This window comes from Ceratosolen solmsi, unplaced genomic scaffold (assembly GCF_000503995.2).
Source record: "Ceratosolen solmsi marchali unplaced genomic scaffold, CerSol_1.0 scaffold1, whole genome shotgun sequence".
NCBI classification, from domain to species: Eukaryota; Metazoa; Arthropoda; class Insecta; order Hymenoptera; family Agaonidae; genus Ceratosolen; species Ceratosolen solmsi.
The window spans coordinates 15,476,355-15,490,483 of NW_011948415.1; the positions used below are offsets into that span (position 1 = coordinate 15,476,355).

General features: G+C 32.5%; 1 protein-coding gene across 1 annotated transcript; it reads right to left on the minus strand.

The window, feature by feature from the left end:
• Positions 1-1,420: 1,420 nt before the first annotated feature.
• On the minus strand, positions 1,421-5,473 carry LOC105359102 (uncharacterized). The gene is made up of 5 exons (XM_011495582.1): positions 5,081-5,473; positions 3,936-4,250; positions 3,616-3,819; positions 1,493-1,644; positions 1,421-1,440 (listed from the first exon to the last, which is right to left on the minus strand). Exons 1-5 carry the CDS (start codon positions 5,233-5,235, stop codon positions 1,421-1,423), a joined length of 846 nt encoding a protein of 281 aa, XP_011493884.1. The 5' UTR covers positions 5,236-5,473.
• Positions 5,474-14,129: the final 8,656 nt, after the last annotated feature.

Below are 14,129 nucleotides of genomic sequence, written 5' to 3' on the forward strand. Positions count from 1 at the left end.
AGTGTCAAATGACATTAATCGATGATAATTTTAATCTTTCGTTTCAAAGCAGATTAAGTACTTGTGATCCTTATTATTGCTTTTTTAAGTGAAAAATTCAAAGTAAAAATTTTAATTATATATCGAATTTTCTCTACAATTCTAGGATGCTCATTATAATATAAAACCACTTAAACTTGAATAAATAATCACATATTGATATATATTTTAAAGACTGTATAATTATAAGCACAACATTCTTTCTCCATTATTTTTATACAATATAAATGTTCAATAAATAAGTGTTTTAATGATAGAAAATTAGAAGACGAGAAGAAAAAAAAATTACAATAAATTACTTTATTAATAAAATATTTTCATTTTCTAAATTTTACAAATTATGGACTTACAATTTTTCGTTTCAAAATAGTAAGGTAGCTTTTCGAAAAAATACACCAAATTTTTGTTTTATCGAATTATTTTGCGCATTATTAGATTTATTATTATTATTATTATTAATAATATTATTATTATTTTTATTATTATTATTATTATTATTATTACTAGTAGTAGTAGTATTATTATTATTAGTAGTAATATTTCTATTTAATGCATTCTCTGTTACTAATTTTTTGTTATTGTTATCAATATAATTATCAATATTTTGCTTAGCGGCCGTATTTATTTGATTATTTATTTCCGATTTTTCTGTTTTTAAATGTGTAATTTTTCGATTTTTGCTATTATTGTTGTCTTCAATGGTGTCTGTAAGTAATTCTATTTGCTCCACCTTGAACTCTTTGAAATTTGGAAAATTGTCCGTTTGAACGATAATATTTCGAGACTTAATATATTTGTTATTTTTTCTTATTTCTTTATTGTATTCTGATGCTTCGAGCAATGAATTTTTATGAATAGGAATTTTCGATCTCTTTTCGTAATTGCTCACATCGGCATTATTCTTTCTCGCCTCGATATTATCTAAAATAATACAATTTTTAGTCAACATTTTGTCTCATTAATCCGAAAGATATTATTTAAAAGTTATTTACAAAAATTTATTTATAAATATTTAAAAAGCCTGTAAACCAATAATTCCCATCAAATAACTTTAACTAATAATAATATTTTTTTCATTTTTCATCCATGAAAAATATTTTAATACATTATTCTGCACAAAGAAGATAAAAGTATACATTACAGTTTTTTTACACAAGTTATAAAAAGCTTCGTACTTCCTCAAAAAAAAAAAAAAAAAAAAAAAAAAAATCAATCAATAAAATATTTAAATATTGCATTCACAAACTTCTCTGATAATTATTTAAAAACTAATTATCTAATATGAAATTTTGCACGCTTGGACTCTACATAGCAACTTTTCAAAAAATGAAGAAGTGTCCTATAGGCACTTATTGTCACTCGTTTTAGTAAGCATATTCCGTCACTGGCAAGGGACGTGGCCTAAAATCGATAGACAATTTCTAAATTCATCAAGCAAACGTACAATTCTTACCTGACTCGCTATTATCCTCGTTATTTATCATAACGCTCATCATTTGTAATTTCGTATCGTTATGTTCGTAACCATTGTCCTTTGGATCTTGAAGCTTAAAGGTGACTTTACTTCTCACCGGTACTGTCGCCGTTCCTATTATGGATGCTGTCCTGCACGAACGTTGTTACATAAGTACACAAATATACCAAAGAATGTTTTCTTTATTTTGCTCATTATTTATTGGAGTGATGTGTCACCATAGCACTAGTTAATTTTTCAACGTTAATTGATAGCGCCAATCAATAATTGGAGCGGGATGTGCTAGCAACCAATTGCTTGAAAACTATTGTAGCCAAGGACGAATGAAATATTAATACAGGTTTTAATCTGTCTAAATATTGATTATCGCTCTAAGTGTAGGAAATTTTGTGCTACTTCTATCGAAATATTCTTTTAATAGTCGCATAATCGCATATTTCATTTACTTTCTTTTTAATTCGCCTGCCAATGACATGAATTACGAATAAGGGACGCAACAATCCTGTTATAATTGCAAATTATAGAGAATAGGTAAAGAGAATTAACCAAATGAATTTCGTACATTAAGGATTTTAAGAGATTCAGCGTAAAGGGATTATTCTTATCTCTGGTTTATATAAAGATGCGCATTTGTAAGAAAAATGGAAATTGTCATTAAACGATAGCATATGTTTTAAATATATATATATATATATATAACCCTATTATTTACCTTTTTGCTCTAAATGTAGTCAAAATTATTATGGTTACAGAAAAACTATAATTTCCTTCAGGTCAGAATCTAATATTTTATAATATTAATTTTTAAATACTTAATATTACTTAATGTAATACAAAAGTACATTAGTATGGGACAACTTATAACACTCGTGTAGATGTTCGTTTTCAGTAACGAGTAATGAATTTATAAAATATATTTTATTTGATTAACATACTTAATTAAAAAAATAATACTCTGGTCATATATCTTTTTTAATCAATGAAATATTCTTATAAAATGAAGATAGCGAAAATTTTTCATTTCAATGTCGCATTTCTTAAGTCAACATTAATATGTATCATATATTTGTTTTATTTACTAATATTTTAACGAATTTTTTGCATAAATACATTCTTACAAAGACATAATGACGTTGTACGTTTTTTATACTATTTTCCTCAGCAAAGCTTGTAAATTAAATTAAAACGTTTTCTACTCTTTACAATATAATGTCAACCAATCATTTACATTTTACGGAATATTACTTCTCGGTACTTTAATATAAAAGCTTTATTTCATTATATTTAACAATATAATTTATAAGAAAATTTCTAATTGAATGAAAATAAGAAGACGTTGGAAAAATATCGCTACCACTTTGCCACTTGCGACTTTGCACTTTGCATAAAAATAGATGAAATTAGACAATTAAATTAATCGTTAATTATGCCATTATAATTGTTAAAAAAAAAAAAAAACATAGAAAAAGAACTTCCTGCCTCAAATCGTAGAATTCTGCTATATTATTATTTAAATATTAATATGTCGTATAAAAGATATTTCATAAGAAAATGAATGCAATGATTAATCACTTGAATAATGCGCAGTTTCTCGTTTTTCCAGTTACTCGACACTCTCGATGATTTTATTTTACATGAAATTAATGCATTCATACTAATTTTTTTTACACGTATGACTTATTTAAATTTTGCAAACAAGCATTTTATTAGCAATGACCTAATAATTTGTAGGTATCTTGTTATCTTGTAAATTGCAATGTCAATTGAATTGCATTGTAATTAATGTATATTTTGTTCTATAATATTTTATGTCTACTTTTTATTTACGTTAAAAATACTCAATGAAATGTAACATTTTTAATTATTCTGTCTAGATTTGTAAGCGTAATTAATCGTGGAATATATTTTTTCAGTACAAAGATACGTTATATACAATGACAAAATTCAGAAATACATTAATAATACAAACTAATATTGAAAATATTGAATTTGTTAATTTCTAAATCAATAGTCGTTCATTTACCTATCTTAATCAAATAATCTTTTAAATTTGCATTATTTTAAAAAATAATTTAAAAATATCCGTGTTAAAAGGAACTTACATTGGTTTATTTGGAATTTGAGTATGATTGTCGCGTTTAGTAGACTCGACTCTTGTCATATCCGATTCTTGGGTGCTTTTAGCATTGTTGAGTGTAGAGGAACTTAAAATAATTTGATAATTCGTTATACAAAATGGATTTTCATACTGAACACCTCGCGAGATCCTTTTCCGTTGAACTTGATTTTTCAAATTATTTTCTACACTAATGTGAAGTTTACATCGTTAGAGCAGTTGTTTGAACAAATTTTAATTTTATTAAATTATTAAATTTTTATGCATTGACATTGAATAGCAACATTCGTCAGATATGATAAATACTTAAGAAACGTTGTTGAGCACATGGCACGATGTTCCTTTTTTTGCTTGCGGAGTTGGTCGTCGACAGTGTTCGTATTGTCCTTGGCATTGTGGTGTACTTTTTTTACTTGGACCTCTTCGTGTTTTAATTCATACTTTCGTTGCTTCGACGACATCATTACCCTCTCCTGGCACATCGTGAATCCCTTGGAGTTTGATACTACCCGATTATTCCTCTCGCGACCTTCGGAAGCCGTAACATTCAATCCGTAGGAATCGTTCGAAAAATAATTTGCAAACTTCGCTCGTCTCCTCTCATTCTCGTTGGGTATTGACCTAAAAATGGTGATTTGCATTATCTCTCGTCCAACGCTATCGCAAGATAAATTGACTTTGTAAGTTAAAATTAAAATTAAAGCTTTTGCAAGAGCGAAATTCTAGAACATGGCATAGAAAATATCTTAAAAACTGTATTTTAATATAATATCAGATATTTAATGCTAGTAAATGCCTGGAACGAGGACTTTTTGTCATCGAAACGTATGCTTTTTATTTTAACACGCCAACTAGAAAAGACTAATACAAAAAAATTAAATATAATGGAACTGAAATGTATATTTATTTATAATAGACCGAGTATCGTAGAATTGATTAATAACAATTTAACGACTCACTTGATATCCAGGGAGGCACAATTTATGCAGTTTTTGCATCCATCAATTTGTCAATTAAGTAATTCAAAGTGTTTTTTCTTTTTTTTTTTTTTTTTTTAAATATTTATAATTGATGTTTAATGGGAGACTTTTTTAATTATGCAAACGTAATTAAGATCGTTACTATATGCGACTTATTAATATGTCGATGATGTAAGCAGAATCAAGGCGAACGAATGCCTTTGAAGTAAGCTCTACTTGCACTATCTCTGCTCTTTTTGCTTATTAGCTGTGATTATTAAACTATCCACAAATAAATTAAATATTTTTCTAAATTAAAAGGAAGATCCCAAAGCATTTACATAGCTTGGTTCGCTCCCGCGTTAATACTTCGTCTGCTTATGGACAGAACAATGTGAGAGACAGAGAGAGAGAGAGAGAGAGAGAGAGAGAGGGAGAGGGGGGGTCGTAGCAAAGAGGATGATCCATAATCAGATCACGAATTAAGCGTACCAGAGCTTTTTCGAAGAGATATTCCTGCGGCGAACATCGGTCGTCTCGGAATGCCTCAGGATACGTATCTCCTCCTGCAATAGCGTAACCTTCTTGCTGAGTGTCTCGATCACTAAAGCGATTTGATCAGCGGTCAAGTCTTCTTGCGAGTACATTGATGTGTTTCGCTTTAACAGGAACCCCGATGGCGCATTCTTCGATTCAAGTTCTCATTGATGGTCCTTACTACGCGCGTATGCGCACACATTTTCATACCAAAAGCCGTTGTCCGAGCGCCTCCACTCGCGTCAGAGATTTGTGTGGACATAAATCGTTGAGGTTACTCGGGCGAGCATTGTGTTTAGGCACAAATTTACCAATACCTTCCGTTCTTTTGTTTATAAGTAAGAAGCTGCTTCCTAACCGCTTGAAAGAGCCCGGACATTCAATATTTACATATTTGATTCGTTCAAGCGATGGATTACTTGCTCGTAAATGTTTTATCGACTGTTGCAATCGTAATTTAGGGAGAGAGAGATGCAAATTTTTGGTTAAAATTTTTTTTCGATTAATGTTAGCATTTAGGATATAAACAAAAAAGCAAAATAAAATGAAAAAACAAACGATCAAATCTACATATTTTTCAATAATACTCAACAGCGAATTCTTATTAACATTACAAATACAAATCTTTATTGAATGTTGCTTACAACTAATCATCCGTGCATACATTTATAAATAATTATTTATTATTTACATGACCATCTATTTTCTTTGGCACTTTTTCCAATCACATGAATTATAGGATCACAAAATTATAGGATATTTTTTTAATCATCATAAATTACACACACACACACACATATTAAAAAAATTGTTATCGCAAAATTTTATCTTTTATATTTTAAGTAGTAAATAAAAACTCTTATTTTATGTAATAGTATAAGAAGGAATATGACATATAGAATACAAATTAATCAGAAATCACTAAACAGCTTAAACAAAAATTCTTTTAAATATTTTAAAAATAATTCTTTCAATTATAGTTAAACATTTATTTTTATCGAGTACGTGTGAAGGCTAATCAAATGTAAAGTTCCAAAAGAACAATAGCATTAATTATTTATTATCACTTGTTTAGGCTTAAAAATAGCAATTATATTCTATGATATTATTTGTCGTTTAATGTTTATAAATTTCATTACATTATCATTTTTTTTTTATTTTTTATTTTTTTTTTTTTATTAATACAAAATAATAGACGGATAAAATGTTAAACTAATTTTCATTTTTATGCAATGCCTACACATTATTAATATTGACACATTATTGACACAATATTACAATAACATAATAATACCTGTACTTTAAATAACTAATAAAGTCTATATCCCATGCATAGTTGATATAATAAATTAAAATAATTTATTATAAAATTATTTTTACGTACAGTAGAGTAAATAAGCAATATAAACAATAAAATATCATTTTGTATTTTAACGTACCATGTTTCTTTTTGCATAAATATTCTAATATATTTTAATTTTTCTATACATGTTCAAAGGCACAACGATTGCACAACCATTGCCTGTCCTCACACGGCTAAGCATGAAAAGACTATATTTATCTTAAATAGATTTTCAGAAGAGATTTTTCACCTCTGCTCCTCGAAACTCTATTACTCGACATTGACAATGCAAGTATGCACAATAACAGTAAAAGCATATCTACTTATTATTCATAGACACTCTCATTATCCTCATATATGAGTAACTTAACTCAACTTGAATCAGATTGTTCCAATTAAATTCTTTTAACATCCTTACCCGAGGAAAATATAATTCTTTTAATATTTTTAATTGCTACACGCTTTACAAAAAGTTCTTATTCTGGTACGTTTTAATTTCAAAGCAATGTTAATAAAAACTTTAATTCTACATATTTTCTTAAATATTCTGTTATTGAAGTAATAAAAAAAAAAAAACATAAAAAAAAATGCACAAAAATGTGCCAAAATAGATATTTCTTTTAATTTTTTTTTTAATTATATACTATTTATATTATTATTAAACTGTGTAAGATTAAGTCTACTTAAACAGAACAAAACAAACAAAATATATATATAATAAGAATATATAAGCTATTATTCATTTGTAGCTTCAGAAATGGTTTGTTATGTAAATAAAAACTTAAATTCAACCTCCAATTTCTTTGATTATAAATCTTTTATTTTTTGTTTAAATAATTACATGTCTCAACATTTGATAAAAATTCGTAATTAATATTTATTGAAGATTTGATAAATTATTTTTATATATGTAATAAAATCAGTCATATAATTAATTATATATTTATAAATTATATATTCGATGAAATATCGGAAGCGGTAGATTAGAAATATTTATTTACAAAATTTTCGTACAATGCATATAATTATAACTTTCCCATGTGTTTTTGCATCTTATATACAAAATTCTGCTCAATTTTAACGAAACGGAAATTTTTTAAGAAATACTATCTCTAAACACACTACTTAAATAATATATGAAATATGTAATATGTATATACATAAAATTCATATTAATTTACGAGAAAAGAAGAACATATAAGAATTATCAGAATTATATATCTTGAGTACATGAAAAATAATGTTGAAACTTGATGTTTGAATTCAATTAATATTTATGAATCGGAAAATAAACGAAGGCGATATATCGGATTCTATATTTATGAATTATTATATTAAATTGCAAATTACCATCTTTCTGTATAGTGGAATAAATTATATTTAGACCTTTCAAAGTAAATATTTTAAGAGAGGAGCAACAAGCATAAATGCACGAAACAGTTATTTAATATATAAATATATTTTATTTCATTAAATTAATTTAAGATCTTAAACTATATTTATATTTTAATAATATTTTAATTCCTCAGTATTAGCTAAAAGTAGATTAGTCGAGTAAATTCTTTTGGAATAATGTCATTTGCTTCCATTATATTGTGTCTAAATTTTGGATTAATGTTTTTACTATATATATATATAAATATATTGACATATATAAAAATAAAAATAATGTACGTGCCTCGAAGTAAGATTAACATTATATATTAACACATTCTTATTTGGAATGAAAATAACTACATCGATAAGTTAAAAAACGACGTATAAGAAGATACGTAATCAATACAAATATTAATGAACACTGCGTTGGAAATATATACACAATTATTTATTACGACCTCAATAAATATTCATAACCTTATGATAAACCCCTATTATATAGGCATCTATTAAACATCTGGTTAGAATAAGGTGAATTCCAGAGAATAATGTAAATACTACTTATGAAAAGTTCGACTCTTTTTTGATATTTTGCTCTCTAGTTTTAAATGAAACCATCTCGAGAAACATTAGCGTTATAGGTCGTACAGCCCAGATTACTGTTTGTGCGATTAGTTGGTAATACTGCTTGCTAGTCGTCTTATAGTCATTTTCCGATATTTAAATCTTCGGTGCAGCGATTAGCGAGCGGTATTATAGATGATACAAAGCATTTATTACTCTCGCACTATATTGCATTGTAATATTTATGTGGCTTCGGGAAAAGAGCATCGGTGCCCTCTCGTCCTCCTTCGGCGCTCTCACATTCCGAAAATCCTAGGTTCCATGCGCTATGTCGCAGCTCAAGGTACGCAGGTCAGCAGGGCGCAAAGTGATAAATTGCTGGCAGGTAACGCAATAAAGGTACGCGCACTCTCACACCTGAAAACAAGCGAGTGTTGCGATATGGCCGCTTAAGATCAGTTGATATACTCCTCCTCCTCCTCCTTCGACGGCGGCGGCGACAACGCCGCCGTCGACACTCTTGCTCCATGAGATTGCAGGCACTTTCGTCCCGGCCACACCCACGCATATCCACACGAGCAGCACCTGCTTTCCGAGCACTTGCGGAACTGGCTTGAGGATAAGCCAACCTGCGCTCTACGGGGAGCTTCTCCTCGGAAAAGGGAGTCGGAAACGCGAAATTGTCTCTCGGTCTCGTCCGCGAGGCTGCTCGATCGAATGACCCTCGGTCGTCGGCTAAGGTTCTTCTTTCTTGACCCTCTCCAAGGAAATTCGTCGCTCCTACAGTCGTATCTTATATTCGTTGTCCTGAATTATCGACGGTGTCTCGTGAGCTCGACGCAAATAATATTGCAGCTGAAAATTGGGCATACCCAACTGTCGCTTTTCCCCTTAAATTTTTCGATTCTTATCAGAGGTCCGAGCCGTAACATTTTCAATATCTTGTCACGTAAGCTATTGTTGACGTAAGCCAGCGCTACTTCGCCAACTGCGAAAGAAATACTTTTGGGAGGAAATTATGTCTGCGGGAATGGCTGCTGCCTGTTACTGTAAAATTCTTAAAATTTCTTAAAATTAATTCTGGTACTGAAAAATTCAATGGACGAAGAAATGCTGTCATCTTTTTTTTTTTTTTTTTGGATGAACATTTTACGCCACGAGTAAACCATTTTTGTTTTTGTTTTTGTTTTTGTTTATTAAACTCGTATCTATGCATTGTAACATAAGGTTTTGTAAATATCTCGAGAAAATAATCTTGAGAAACTCATTTCTCTAACGTAGAATTGCGTAGAAAATAAGAATCGAAAAAGTATTGTATAATTCCTTAAGAATGCAGGATTGGATTGTGCCCTTCAGCTACGAAGATAAAAAGTGATCGTTTATGTTGTATATTATTTTTACGATAGTAGCATTGTACTATAAAATTTGTTATAGAAATTAATTGGCAAAACTTAAGAAAATATTGTTTGCAGCTGGCTGTGTAATAATGAAAACCACCATTAATACAACGATTAATATAAAGTCTAATGAAATAACATATAAAATGGAAAACGGATACTTACGCAATTATAAATATAACAAGAAATAAAAAAAATAATGAAAATACCTTTCGACCCATAATCTAATACCTTATAATGCGCTTAAAATATTTTTCCAATCTCACGTCTTATTTCTTACAACTTGGCTCTCGTTGACATAACAATCAGAGCGACAGAGCGGCGTCTGAATATTAACATTAAGATCACGTAACTTTTCTCGAGAGAAGAAGATATATATAAACATACCTATCGTTAATGCCCCTTACGGTTGGTTACTCCACAGGTTATATGAATTTTACAATCGCGCCAAGATAATTAAATTTTTAATTCGCAACACGTGGCTCTGGTATTACAACTTCCTTCAACCACTAGGGAGCAAGTATCCTTATTATTTTCGATTGAATGAAAAAAAAGAAAAGAAAAAGTTATGTAATATTGCCTTTACTCTTGGCACACATTTTCAAATAAAATCGTAGATAAATATTATGACAACGAGTGAGCAGAAGACACAAAATAACGGCAAATGCCTAAGCATCGAGCACACAAGATTTTCTTTTACTGTAATTACGGTGAAAATAAAATAGAAACGCCGACGGTCGGATCAATGAGACTCGACTGATTTAACGTATTGATAATAATTCGTCAAACCGCATGATAAATTCAACGAGGTCAACGAGGTCAACGAGGTCAAGAAACGGCGAATAAAATGCATCAATTAAGAGGCACTGCCCCATTATTTCCTTTTTTCTTTCTTTTTTTCTTTTTTTTATTTTTTCCATACGACGGCCTCGATAATTGCCTGTCATAACAGGGAAGAGGGCTTTGTCCAATCTAACTGAAAGTGAATAGCGTTACTAAAGAATGGGCACCGTTTCCGGACGGAAGTGCCGAAGAGTCAGGCAGATCTCCGTCATAACCTGGATTGTCCCCGGGTGACAATATCCAATGTACGTCCTGCAGATCGGATTGCGTTTAAACTCCGTCGCCGTACTTTGATCATTAGCGTCTGTCTTCTCCGCACACGCATAATAATTATTATCGAAATTTTTATAGTAATGGGAGAAGGACGTTACAAAGGGAGCCTATCCGACTAATACATTCATTAATAGATACACCGCTTAAGTTATCCCGCCCCGCTATTCATTTAATTATATATATATATATATATATATATATATGCGTGCGCGCGCGCGCGCGCGTATGTGTGTGTACGAGTCCATTGAAAATACGATAGAATTAAGCGGTCCCGTATTATCAGCAGAGGACATTACTCTTATCGTCGCTCGAAAATCTCTAACCCTACTACCTCGCCATACACTCATTCGCCTCAAATAAGACATTCCCAGGTCAAAATAGTGTTCAAGTACGATTAAAGTAAGGAGCCGAGTGGCTCCGAGTAGCGGGCCATCGAATCGGACACGACCAATCTTACCAAAGAAATTCGAGACTCCGGTTTTGACAAAGCGACGAAAATACATTACCTCCGCACCATGGAATTCCAATGGGACGGATGCATTAAAAATAAAAAAGGAAGAAAAAGAAAGAAAGAAAGAAAAAAACGAAGAAAGCAAATTAACATAATGGCCGGGCAGGCGGCCCATTACGGAAAATTGAGCAGCGCGTATAATACGATCGGTGGATCGTTATATGGAGGCAGCTGCCGCAATATAAGAAATCGAGGCGCGTGCCTACGCGTGCGCTTGGACAATGGTTGGTGGCCCGGGCGGCCGATGTTTATTCGAAAGTCGCGTGTCGATTCTATCGGTCCATCTGGCCACGACCGTAATGCTGACGGCCATTCCTCCACGGGGCTTGAATGGCTCGCTTCCTTGAAGGGAATAGACCGACGTGTCCTGGAGGAGCGAATGGATTCCGGCCGCGTCAGATGACGAGCAAGGTTGATACGTGAACACCTAGTGGTCGTCGATTTAAGTGGCGCACTTTCCGTGCTTGAATTTCAATTATTACGGAATCGGAGCTATGTCCCAGCTGCGATACAAGATGACGATGATGATGATGATGATGATGACGATGACGATGACGATGACGATGACGATGACGATGACGATGACGATGATGATGATGCGGCTCGGTCGATTCCCGCTATGCTTCTTTCCTAGACCGCCGTGTACGTCCCCGCCTCACCCCCTGACCGCTCCGCCCAACCTATTCCACCAGCCGGTCTCATGCTCGCTTATTATTATTAATGTTGCATACGAAATCGAGTCGTGTTAACTTTCGTATTTCGTATGGCTTGGAAAGTAAACTTGCTGCATCTCTCTTGTCCTTTCAACCTTACCACGATAAATAGAGGAGGAAATTGTAATGATTTCGATGTTTATAACCAAGAGATTATGCACAATGTACAAATCAAAATAACAATCCCGTTCATATAATACACAAGCGCAAGTAAATTGTGAATTTGACATTTCGCTTCCAAATAAAACATTAATTAACATAATAATCGATAAAATTTCGCTTACACAAAATTACAAGCCATTCCCTATGATTCGTGCTACATAATTTTCGAAAGTTTCAACGAATTTGTTAGCTATTTTCTAAAACCAATTTACCACGGCTCTTCTGTAGTATATTAAAGTCAAATGTTTTTATACATTTAGAAGTATTTTATAAATTTAGAAGCTGTAAAGATACGCGTCAATGCTAGTAATTTATATTTATAGATATTTTTTAGTCTGTTGCGTAAATCTCAATTACGATTATACAATGATCGGTTTGATAAATATCAATGTTTCCATTAGAGCTGCAATTATCAAAACTCCTTATACAAATGTACGTTATTGCAAATAAACGTTATAATCTATTATGAGATTGTGAAATTTTACGTTGCATAAATAATATATGCCATTAAAGACCAACGAATATACTAATTCAATCGTTACTTTATACTTCAATATCGTATTATTGATAATATAATGCGATCTTTAAAATGCAATTTGTTTTTCGTAAAAGTTATAAATAATGATTGCATCGTTCATCAATACGGGATATTTAGTTTACGAAATATTCAAAATGGATGTTTGTTCGGCAATGAAATGGAAATGTATATTTAAGCGCTAATGCAGGCACAACGGTTTTCTCTTAAAAAAAATCGTCCACATGCGTACGGTGAATTAATTGCCCTTTTTTACAAATTGGCGCGTCAACGAAATTAATCGATGCTCCCTCCTCTTTATTACCATCACCTATCATCAATTATTTTATAATAAACAGTCGATTATATTAATCCAACGACCTATGTAATATCATATTCATAATTATATATACGTTTAATTATCCGTACATTCATACAATACATTTGTACGGGTCTTTATCATTTTGCTCGAAACCTTACACCAAATATAATGTTATAAGCATAACGTCGGCAATGATAAGTAGGGAGAGACGAGCTTAACACCTGCCTGCAATAAGACATCTCCCAACGACAAATGAATGACACGCGAACAAAGCTCCATTGCGCCTTTTGGATCGTGGATCGTGGATCGACGCCAAGGCGATCCGCTCGACATATCGACGCGAAATAAGCCCAACGCCAGCAAAGTGCGGTGAGCGGTTGCGTGGAAGGGGACGTGATGGGAGGGGGTGGGGGATCGATGGTGCAGCCGGTGCGCTTTCATAGGGGGACTTTATCGGGCTCTCGAGCACCTGTGAGAACGTGGCTTAAGACGCGCAGCTGTGACGCGACGACCTTCCGCGCGAATTCGCGGCCTCGACGGCGTCTCTTATACTGAAAAACCGCCGTCGTCGATGATGTTTCCCCCATCCCTAAATATCGTGTTAATGCCGCTTCGAGATTATGGAGCCCTATATTTCCCGCCCGAGTTTATTTATTTTCGCTCGTCCCGCCTATCCTCGATCGCTCCATTGTAACTCGTCGACTAAGCCGTTCACCTCACTTCCCCGTCCCCTTTCCCGCCCGTCCTTCTATTCGCTATCTCGTCGCGCCCACGTGCTATTTTTCTCGAACCACATTCCTGCTCGTCCCACCGTCGACGGCGTTTCTCCCATAATATTTTCCTCCTTTGCCTTACTTCATCCGTTCGTCCTCCGCGCTCCTACATATTGGCATTCCCTTTATTTACGTCCCTCCGTCAACCCTACGCGTAAGCTTCTCCACGCTCATTTCCCGTAAGTTCGTCTCCTGGCACGGCGAGCAAAGCGA

Coding starts and splice junctions, on each gene's coding strand:
- LOC105359102 (XM_011495582.1), bottom strand. CDS start 5,235: ATGTACTCGCAAGAAGACTTGACCGCTGATCAAATCGCTTTAGTGATC. Junction 3,820..3,935: donor TGCTCAACAACGTTTCTTAA/GTATTTATCATA, acceptor ACTTCACATTAG/TGTAGAAAATAATTTGAAAA. Junction 1,441..1,492: donor CGAGGATAATAGCGAGTCAG/GTAAGAATTGTA, acceptor TATCGATTTTAG/GCCACGTCCCTTGCCAGTGA.